The sequence below is a fragment of the Pyrus communis genome, chromosome 6 (genome assembly GCF_041283825.1).
Source record: "Pyrus communis isolate YQ-2024b chromosome 6, ASM4128382v1, whole genome shotgun sequence".
NCBI lineage: Eukaryota > Viridiplantae > Streptophyta > Magnoliopsida > Rosales > Rosaceae > Pyrus > Pyrus communis.
In genome coordinates this window covers 13,925,694-13,936,757 of record NC_142570.1, presented here as the reverse complement: position 1 = coordinate 13,936,757, position 11,064 = coordinate 13,925,694, and the positions used below count along the sequence as shown (strand labels likewise).

The window sequence follows — 11,064 nt, the reverse complement described above, 5'->3', positions numbered from 1 at the left end:
TGTCCTTAACCGTGATAGAATTAAGCTCTCTATAATCCATGCATAAATGCCATGTTTCCTCCTTCTTCTTCACTAGCAATACTAGACAAGAAAAAAGGTTGTGAATCGGCCTAATAAATCCTGCAATGAGTAATTCTTGCACTGCCTTCTCGAACTCTATCTTTTGCAAAGGACCATAGTGATACGGTCTTATATTTGGGATTCGGGAACTTGGGAGGAGTGGTATTTAATGATCATGCGCTCGAGCAAGTGGGAGCTTAGTAGGAATTGCCAAGTGAAGGAAATATTTGTGAAAATTAGTTCATTTGAGCAACATCTATGCATGCAATAAAAGGCGGAATCATGCTTGTATGCACTAAAAAAACAAAACTTTACCCATGAAATTCAAGGCCTAATAATTGTGGTGAACCAAAACTCAACTCAAATCTTAAAAAAAAGAGTTGAGAAACTTTTATACCTTTGAAGCACCTTTTTGCTTAGCAAAGGATATTCACCCATGTGAGGGCCTTCTTTCCTTAGTCTCATTGCTCCTTGACTCCATGGATGTGGATGGAGGAACTTTGCTTCTTGGCTCCATGACTTCTTGGATGGATGAAGGAATGGATTCTCGAAGTTCCCAAAATAGGGAACCTCTAAGTCTCCACACCAAGGAGAGCATTGAGGAAGAGATGAGTGACCTAGAGGAAGAAAGATTGCTAGCTATTTTCCTTTAGGATGGTCGGCCTCCTAAGAGAAGAGAGAGCATTGAGTTTTCATATTTTCTCTCTAGAAAACCCTAATGAACTTTTGGCTATGAAGTCCTCTATATAGTCACTTCACCTAAGTGACAAAAAGAACCAAAACCCATTCATTTACAATATGGCCAGCCTTCTAAAGGCTTTGGGCTGTTTGGGCCCTTTTGAATCTTTAGTTATTAAGTTGTCATAGAACTTAAGTTAATGGGCTTGACGGTTCTAAGCCCAATGGGCCTTGAGGTCCAATAATTACTCAAAACCTAAAACGAACTTATTCGTTTGATTAATTAACATATTAATTAATCCTAGCCATAAATAATTAAACCATTTAATTATCCTTACTCATCTCCGTTGTTTCTTCAATATGTACCTTACACAGTGTACGATCCATTAGGTTCCTTTTAGCGAGGCAGTGAGTGATTAGAACTCTTCAAATCGATTGTGAATTGAAAGATACTTTCAATTCTCCCTTTAGTGATTATACACCTTCAGGGCTTCCATAAACCATGAGTGACACCTAGCAATATATTATGGCTACCCAAGCTAATCAGAAGAGGTGGAGAACCTATTCAGTTTAGGATTACAATGCAATACGGTATTTCTCTAATAAAATACTATTGACCACATTGCTTGGTTTGATAGTTTATTCATGTCTACTATCCAATGTGATTCTTTTACTTATATGATTACCTTGAATGTGATTTGGAATGACTTCCTAAATGTCATTCATACTTTGGCCAGAGATTCTTAATCATATCATAGAGTATTCTCCCTTAAACAGTTTGAAGGTTAGAGATCCCTTGTTGTCCATTCACTTGCCTCCATGGCTAAGTGGCTTAACCCTAACTATGTCGTGGACACCCTTTGACGGAGTGACCTTAACATGGTCAAAGATCAAGGACCTAACCACAAGACAACTTTGATGCCTCAAGTCAAATGATTACTTTGCATTATCCCAGCCATGAGTTCTCACGTGACATGAGTATGAGAACTCCTTGTTGATCGCGTTCAGTGGACTCATTCTCTATTTAGCACCTACATGATTGTCTTGGTGTCAGTCACACCAATAACTCGAGACCAGTCACTCTCTCTAAGAGAAGACATATCACGTATTGATCTTAACGGACTGTCAATGCCCAATTGGCAATCATATGATAAGGAACGTTTAGGATATGTATACGAAAGAGAATGGTCTCATGAATCTAACTTCTTTAGATCACATTCTCCCAATTACATATTCCTTGGACTTATCGTTTAAGCATATAACATTTATATGAGACAGCTTTAAACAATAATCTTTGCCCTTTATATTAAACTAGATTAGTTTAACATGTGAAATGTCAGTAAAGTATCATCATATGATTGGCTTTATGGCACATTTCAAACACAAAGATTGGATTAAATCTGTCCAACAGTTTCTGCAGTTACTTGAGTTGCACGACGTGAGTTCATAGGCCTCCATCTTCTTGTGCTCTATCAAATAAAGGAATAATCCCAGATTGGAGATGGCAATGTCCTTATCTATATGGTGGAGTGAAACCTCATGAATTAAAGGGGCATGAGTATCACAGTGATGGAGCTTGTACTTGAATCCATTCTTGGAGAATTCCATCGTCAACAGTTGGAAATCCCACAAAACTGGGCTAATGGATGACAACTAATAGACCCCTAGAACAATGTCACACCCACCCAATGGCAGAGAGTATAGGTCCACAGAACAATTTAACCCTCAACAGAGAGAGCAGCCCCCATTCAACAAACTGAGCTATTAACTTTCCACCATATGGAATCATAACTTTAAAAGGTTTGGTAGGTTGAGTGTGCCAAGCAAATCGTTTGAGCAACCTAGAATCCATAAAGTTATGTGTACTGCCAGGATCCAGAAGGATTTTCACTATTTGTCCATTCACTGTACTAATGACCTTCATTGTTTGCACATTGTTCTTAGCAAGAGTGCCATAAAAAGCACATTCACTAAGTTACATCTGTTGAAATTCTGGGGAAGGTTGAGAAGGTTCTTCCAATGACTGAGCATCAATGACATACTCACAAGGAGTCAAATTAAGCATTAAAAGCTGCTTGTTAGCACACTTATGCCCCCTACTCCATTTCTCATCACAAAACCAGCAATCTCAACAATCACTTCTGCATTGAATCTCTTCGGGAAAGAGACGCTTCAAAGTAAAATTGGGTGTTCTAGCAGGGGAAACATTTAGAGTAGTGTTGGTGGTTGGTGCATGCAACTGGGGAAGAGGCTTAGGGTACCCAGGTTTGAGATCAGCCAATTGGCATCAATTTGCAAGGCAATAGAGATAGCTTTATGTACAGTAGAGGGGCGTTATAGTTTTACATCATACTTGAGTTCACGCTTTAATCCTCCCAGAAAACAACTCTTAAGAAGAAAAGGTCCTAAATCTTGAGTTTTATTAGCCAATCTTCGAATAATATAGTCACGGAGGGTACCTGATTATTTCAGTTTGAAGAGTGCCTCTGCACTATCTTCAAACTCAAAGGGGCCAAATTCGCGACAAAAGGCACGGGTGAAGTCTTCCAAGCGAGGAGTACTTTGGAGACAATCATGTCAACAGAACCACTGGAGTGCCTCCTTGTCCAAATGGAATGAGACGGTGACAACCTTTTGGTGCTTAGCGGTGGAGCAGTACGCAAAGAACTGCTCAGATTTGTAAATCCAAGCCAATGGATCTTCGCCAGGAATGAATCTGGGAAACTTAATTCAAGGTTGCCACTGGTGGCGCGAATTGGAACTGCCACCCTCAAGAAGCTCACGACGAGTAGTGCGATTGGGGTTGATGTCACTAGTATCGAGAGGATCGGTGAGAATCACTGGCGGAACAGGGTCAAATTTAGAGGGAACATCTCCAGTGCCCCTAGCACAAGCTTGTCTGAGACCAAATTGTTCGAAAAAAGAGGCCAATTTCATCTCCAGAGAATCGGAGAAAGCAGCGACTGAAGATTCCAGAGCTGCAATCTGAGCATCTATCAAAGAGAAGTGAGTGTTTGGATTCGAGCGGGGCATGCAAAGAGGGAAACCAGGATCGAAAATTGGATGATACCAATGATAGAAACCTACATCAACCAAGCAATTGCAGCAATGGAGATAAAGAGAGGGACCAGAGGAAGGAAGAAGACGAGCAGAAAAATCGTGTGGTATTTTTTTAGTATATTCTCCTAATAACAGTTGTGAGAGCATTGAGGTTATTGCTCCATTTAAAACATCCCAATGAGAAATGCGAACTCAACATTCCACTAGTTAACTCACTCACTTACAAAACAAACTCCTTTCTTATTTAAAATAAAACCCTCAAAATACAAGAGGTGCAAGAAAAACTTTCCTAACAAATTTGGGTTGGATTTGATGCAATGGGATCTGCGGCGTAGCCTGAGCAGGACAGAGAAGAGAGGCTGGTTATTTAGTCACAGGAGCAATCTTAGAGTTGTTGTTTGGTTATAGGTTTAGAGGGAACTTTAAATGACACATGGTTTTATTTGATTGGACCACGGGTAATTTCAGTATATTGGGTCCTCCAAGTATTATCCATATTTTTAAAGAAGTAATTTAGAACTTCCAGCAAGAGAGGAAAAAGCTGGTACAGGCAGATTGTTTGACCAATTCTCGGGAGTCGTGGTGTTTGCCTTGGACACGTAAACCACGATTAGCACTTAATTAATTAATTATTTAATCCTTTTAATTTCTTCTCTTTTTCTTTCTTGACTACTTTCATATCCAATTTGTCTCAACTAGTTGATAAATATTATCTCTAATAATAATTAGTTTGTTTTTTGTTTAATACATATTGGTCCATTGGACCCAAAGCTCCTTGGAATTAATATTTTAATTAATTTGAAATTATCAAACAAAAAGACTAATCAGGTTCTTTGATTTTTGCGTGTGAAAAGAGTGAAGACACGCTAAAGATATTTAACAATACGATGACTATATATCCATCTTGTCGGTTGGAACTTGGACTGTTAAGTGTCGGTTGTGTTTGAAATGTTCTCCACCCTTCTTAAAATTTTTGCCATGCAACTATTTATATATATGTGGCCAAAATTAGGTGCATTTTTATACCAATTTTGATCAATTGATAAAATACCACATGGAAGATGAACTTTTATGATACGATGTATACTTTAAATTAGTCCAATTTTAGTAAGTGAGTTTAGATTTGAGTGACAAAGAAAAAAACATTATCTTGATCGACTTGTCTAAATAACGATCAACTGCACATTTGTACATAGCAATTATTTGGAAGTTGGATGTTATCAACAATGTTAAACTATCGGTACCCATAGAAATATCGATGTACAAATTTGTGGAAATGTCAACAGATATATCGAATATCGATATTGGTTGCTTTTGATGAAAAATATAAAAATTTGAAATGAAACTTTTGGAAACGTCAGACACTAGTTTGAACAAATATAAAAGTTCATTCGATATTTAATTGATAAGTCAGAAATATTAAAAAAAATTTGTCGACTTTAATCTAAACTTAAGAATTTCTCTGATATGAGGTAAAGTTTAGACTCTGACTCCCATTTTCATATCTTTTTCAGATTTTTAAGATACTTTCATGGAAATATCAAAGAAATTTCTAACACGGTTAAAAAGGCTATTAGGGTTAGTTTTATTTATATGGGGTTTCATGTGCTCATTTCATCATGCTAATCAAAAGGGGGATTAGATTCTTCCACCATTTCCAAACAATGTGAAAACAAAAAGCCCTCCTAGCCTACACTAATATTAAACACTAAAGAATGTTTCATTCAGAAAATCAAGTCAACCATTAAAAAGCTAAATACTTAAGAAACAGTCTTCTATACAAATGTTTGGTGCTTTGCTTTGCCGTATATTCCCCAAACTCTAATTTTCCTTTTTACCTAACCTCTCTAAGTCCCTGTCTTCTCTAAAACATCACTTACACAACACGAATTTACCACCACTGCTTTTTCTTTTTACATTCTCATTTGTTTTTCCCTCTCCAAAATTCAAACAACTGCATTTTAAAATGGTGGGCCCCACCCCTCCAGCCTTTCAATTCGCCGACCGAAAAAAAAAACCAAACCCACCTACAATGTCCAACTACTGTCGCCAAATTCCTCTCTCTCTCTCTCTCTCCCCAATGCCCAAACCCTAAGCAAAGAGTAACATGATAAAAACTTCTACCCACCAAATTGGAAACTTCCTCCTCAATAATGAGATCTGATGAGCCCCAAATTGTACAGATTCCTTCTCACTAGGCTCCCAAGTGATAACAAAACTGCCCCACCAACTCCTTGCTGCTCCTCCCTCTCCCTCTTTTGATGGTAAATCAATGGAAGTTCCTTCACTTTCAAGTTACTCAACCCGATTTTCTGTCTCACTGATTCTATGGTTTTCGCATCCGCAAGGTTTCCCATTGCATCCGTCACGTAGAATACGTTTAGCGCCTTGTCCGTTGTCGTGGATATCTCGGCCCTCGTCACGTTTAGACCGTTCTCGCGGAATGTCCTTGTAACATAAGCTAGAAGACCTTGTCTATCCTCGGTGCATAGTTCTAGCCTCACACCCTGAAATACAACAAAACCCAATTTAACAATTAGCATTTGTAACATCATGGAACAATAACAAAATGACATGATAAACAATTTGATTGAAGAGGAACTGAAAAATGAGCAATACCTCAGATGCTCTTCTTTGAACCGCGGCCTGTAAGCATTGGATTACACGCTGTTGTTCGGGTTCAGAGCTAATTGGGGTTCCATCAGAGTGCCTAATGTAAAATTCCTGAAATATAATTCAACCACAAAACACAAGTCAATCTCATGCTTCAATATAATAATAACAAACATGCAATAAACCAAGTTATTAGGAAAATAAGTGCATACCATGTACCCTCTGTCCCCAGATGTATTAATAGTGGCATGAAAAACCACGTAGTCCATGTCTGTCAACGTGCAAACAACGTCGAACAAAAGCTTTGCCCTATCCTTGCACTGAATATTCACTATGGAATAACCCCTTTCAGCCCAATTCTGCACCGTTATGACCGGAGAATTGGTGCAATGCTGTAAAACGGGCTTTCTGTCATAATCGCGATCTGCAAACATCATTTGATGCAGTCTTCTTTCGGTGTGTGTAACTGCCATTGAAACTGAGGTTTTCGCGCTTCGAATATCATTGTCCCCTTTAAGAACATTCCTTAACCGCGCTTCAATCCTATCAATTTTCTGTGAGTCCTCAATCGGGCAACCGGAATCACAATCCTTAACATAAATCAATGAAGCAATTCGGCCATTGTGCGTCCACACCTTGGACTCAACCACAATGCATTGCAGGTCAGCTAGCACCGCAAACACCTCGGAAAGAAGGCCTACTCGGTCTGTCCCGGTGAGCTCAAGGGCCGTAAGACCGTTACTACAGTTGGATGTACCAAAATGAATTGTCTCAAGTGACTGCCAAACACAAGAAATTAAACAATTTCAGTTTCAATTGAAAATGAATTTCACTAGTAAAAAAAGGGGATTAAACTAGAATTAAATGAATGATTTATTAACCTGCTCAATATAGTTAATAACGCTCTCGTCTGTTAATTTATTCCCGTTCTGATCAGTTACATGAAAAACTGCAGTAAAAACAGAAACCATATTAAGAAAAATAATTCAAAAATAAATACCAAAAAACGAAAGGGAAAAAATTGAAGATATTCATACCAGCCATGAACCAGCGACCATCAGAAGAAATGTAAGCTTTTTTAATGGAGAGGTTGAGATCCGTGAGGACCTGAACAGCCTCCAGAAGAATTCCATGCCTTCTAGCACTGTCAACCTGCGGACCCCAAAAAAAAAAAAAAAACAAAAACAAAAAATACCCCATTAGTCAAACTTTGTGGAAGAATTCAAACCTTCTTTTGGGGTTTTTGGTAGGAAGAAATTACAAAATTTGGGTTTTACGGGGAAGCAAACCTTGACTAAAGTCGCGGTGGAGCAGACGGCATTGTCGATCACGACCCTACAAACCGAAAGCGTGAAAAATGGTCAAAGTCAGAGAAGCACCACCGCAATACCTTTTTCATTCAATTGTTTTCTATTTTTATTTCCCCAAGTTTTTAAATTTCAAAGTGAGGAAGCATCAAGTATGTACGAGGAATTGTACGAAAAACCCAGAAAATTCAAAAAATAAATTAAAATAAAACCATGGAATTTAGGAGAGAAAATAAATGTGGAGTGAAAAATGGGTCAGATGGGAAATATCGAGAAGAGATTTGGATCGTTGAAAATTCTCTCGAGAAAATTCGAGATCACAGCGGTAATGAAAGATTTTGAAAGCCAGAAAATCCATAATACCAAAAAAAAAATAGGACTAAAACATCAAAACCCAGAAACCAAAAGACCCAAAATGTTGAAGGAGTGGTGAAAATTTTCTCGAGAAAGTTGGAGATCACAGAGGCGGTGGACCGGAAATTCCATAGAATAAAACCCAGAAAAACCCAATGCTTGAAGATATGATGTAAGTACCTGGGGGTGTTCATCCGGAAGACGAGCTTCTCATATTCGCCGAGGCAAGCAGTCCACTCCATCGCTCTGATTTCGTCGAGACAGAGGGAAGCAACTCTTGTTGTCCTTTAAAGGGAAAGAAAAATCTCAGAGATTCTGTGTGTGTTTTAGCGACGAAAGTATCGATGAAACAGTAAGCGAGTAACCACAAACTTCTCCGCCGTATGAAACAAATTCAAATGCCAGATGCCTTCAGACTCTCGATTCTTCGGCCAAATCGCCGTGAATTCTCTCTCTCTCACTTTTATTTCGCAGCGGAAGACACGCCTTGTTCTCAACACGCTGCCTCTACGAGCTCTCCCTCTATATAAATTTATATTTATTTACAAACTAGTCCATCATTTTTTTTTTTTTACTTTTCTAATTTGATCATTAGTCCCCAGGAGGTAAAAAAAATTAAGATTTAAACTTATGTGGTAAAATTTATTAGAATTTATGCTCAAAATTGAAAATTCCGTCTACTCTTTGTTAATATTAGAACGTGAGTCATACATAAGAGGTTAAAACGAAATTCCCCTTGATTGTTATACGTAAAGCTTACATGTGAGGATAACATTATAATTTTAGCCTCACATGTGAGTCTTATGTGCTAAAATTAACAGAGAGCTGATGAAATTCTTAATTTAGGGCTTAAATCCTAACATACATCACCATAGAGGCTTAAGTAATTTTTTCAGCACAGGGGCTATTTTTCAATTATCATGTAACCACGAGGGCTATTAATCCAATTACGCTTTTATATTAAGAGAAATGCTAAGGCCTTTATATTAAGAGAAATGTTAAAGGACTCTCTAAAAAATAGTACGTTTGATGGAATCTCTGTCATTAAGTTTATGGAGAGTCCTATTTTGAGACAGCCTCTTTAACATTTGTCTTATAATAATTGTTATATATTCAAAATTTTAGTAAAAAATAAAGGGCTGTTTTATTAACATCTCACGTATTATTGAATACAACTCACATCTACTTTTTCAATCAAAATTTATCTTAGGACACCTCACATATTTTCCTATATTATCCTAACACCCCAAACTTTCTACATACACCCCACGTTCTTTACATACATTCAACATTCCCTCATTGTTCATTCTCACCACACCCCCAAATTTTAAGGCTCTCTCTAAACATGTAAATGCTAATTATGAGGTTGACTACATGACATTCGATTGTTGGTTTATTTTATTGGTAGTGCACAAATCCAAAATTTGTATCTCTTATTCCTCTAAAGTCAATCTCACAAAATTTTGACCCAAAAAAGAATGATAGGACATGGGTGAATTTTTTTTTTTTTTTCAAAATTATAATGAGAAGATTGTAATGGATTCAATTCTTTTTACTGTACAAAACTCAAAAGAAAGTAGTGCCAACTACAAATGGGCAAAATACCCGCGGTTACTCGCCCATTTAAACTTCACGGTTATGGTTATAGGTAACTGTTTAGATAAATAAACTGTTATGGGTATAACCATTTACTCGTGAAATTTAAATGGATGGTTATGAGTATTAACCGCGGTTATAAACGAGTAACCGTTTACCCATTTATTTTATATATGTAAAATTTGGTGAGGAAGGGGAACGGAAGGCTTTCGTGTGGGGAACATTTTTCCTACCTAGTTTAAACTTTGGTGCACATAACTCCAGGATTTGGATCCTCTCCTGAGCTAATGGAGAGGATCCTCCTCATCAATCATTGTAGGCCGTTGGATTTTTATCCAACGGCTACAATCATTATAACTTTAAAGGAACCCCCTGTTTGTAGCCGTTGAATAAAAATCCAACGGTCCACGATGATTGATGAGGAGGATACTCTTCATTAGCTCAGGAGATGATCCAGATCCATAACTCCCTACCTACCATGCTACCGTGTGTCCCATAATTAATAATCTAAATAATTTAAATTATCTAAATTATCTACTAATAATCCAAATTACCCATTTATTTATTTCAAACGAAGTTACGTAACCCAAGAATACTTAGCAAATATTATATTACCTTCATTCATAACAGTTAAAAATACTGTCTGTAAACTATTATTTTAATTATTGGAATGGTATAAGGACTTAAAAAATTAAAATACGAAAAAGTATGATGAATGTACCACCTATAACAGTGTTTAATTGTCAAAAAAAAAAAAAATTATGAATTTTTTTTTTTTTAATTTTCAAGTTGTTAAAAAACATATAAACAGGTGAAAAATGGGTAATGGTAAGAAAAAAAGATAAACAGGTTAAAGTTAAATGGGTATGCGGTTATGGGTATGGTTAACCATTTATAAACGATTATGGGTATGGGTATAACCGTTTAGGCAATTACCTAACAGGTAAACGGTTATGCGGGTATGAGCATAAATGGTTATAGGTAAATAACCGCGGTTACCCTCCCGCCGTAACCGTTGCCCATCCCTAGTGTTAGATCCCACATCGCATAGGGGAGTAGATCTTCTATGCCTTATATGTACAAGGCCACCTCCATATAGCACGAGGCCTTTTGGGAGCTCACTGGCTTCGGGTTCCATTGGAACTCTGAAGTTAAACGAGTTTCAGCGAGAGCATTCCCAAGATGGGTGACCCATTAGGAAGTTTTCACGTGAGTTCCCAGAAACAAAACCGTGAGGGTGTGGTCGAGCTTGGGATCGTGCTACGGCGGAGTCGAGCCTGGGATGTGGTGGAGCCCGGGTCGAGATGTGACAATTTGATATCAAAGCCAATCCCTGGCCGGAAGTGTGTCGACGAGGAGGTGAATTGTTAGATCCCACATCAGTTAGGGGAGTGGA

The 11,064-nt window shown here is 37.8% G+C and overlaps 1 protein-coding gene across 1 annotated transcript; it reads right to left on the bottom strand.

The window, feature by feature from the left end:
- Window positions 1-5,516: 5,516 nt before the first annotated feature.
- LOC137711298 (ACT domain-containing protein ACR8-like) lies at window positions 5,517-8,583 on the bottom strand. Its single transcript, XM_068450527.2, has 7 exons — window positions 8,253-8,583; window positions 7,701-7,746; window positions 7,449-7,563; window positions 7,293-7,360; window positions 6,624-7,190; window positions 6,418-6,522; window positions 5,517-6,305 (listed from the first exon to the last, which is right to left on the bottom strand). The coding sequence occupies exons 1-7, from the start codon at window positions 8,312-8,314 to the stop codon at window positions 5,946-5,948; spliced, it is 1,323 nt and encodes a 440-aa protein (XP_068306628.2). The 5' UTR covers window positions 8,315-8,583; the 3' UTR covers window positions 5,517-5,945.
- Between the last annotated feature and the right edge of the window lie 2,481 nt (window positions 8,584-11,064).

Bases quoted from the DNA above. Each gene is read 5' to 3' on its own strand.
- LOC137711298 (XM_068450527.2), bottom strand. From the start codon at position 8,314: ATGGAGTGGACTGCTTGCCTCGGCGAATATGAGAAGCTCGTCTTCCGG. The intron at 7,361-7,448 runs GTATGAATATCT...TTTTTACTGCAG, and splicing joins TGGTCGCTGGTTCATGGCTG to TTTTTCATGTAACTGATCAG. The intron at 6,523-6,623 runs GTATGCACTTAT...ATTATATTTCAG, and splicing joins CTGGGGACAGAGGGTACATG to GAATTTTACATTAGGCACTC.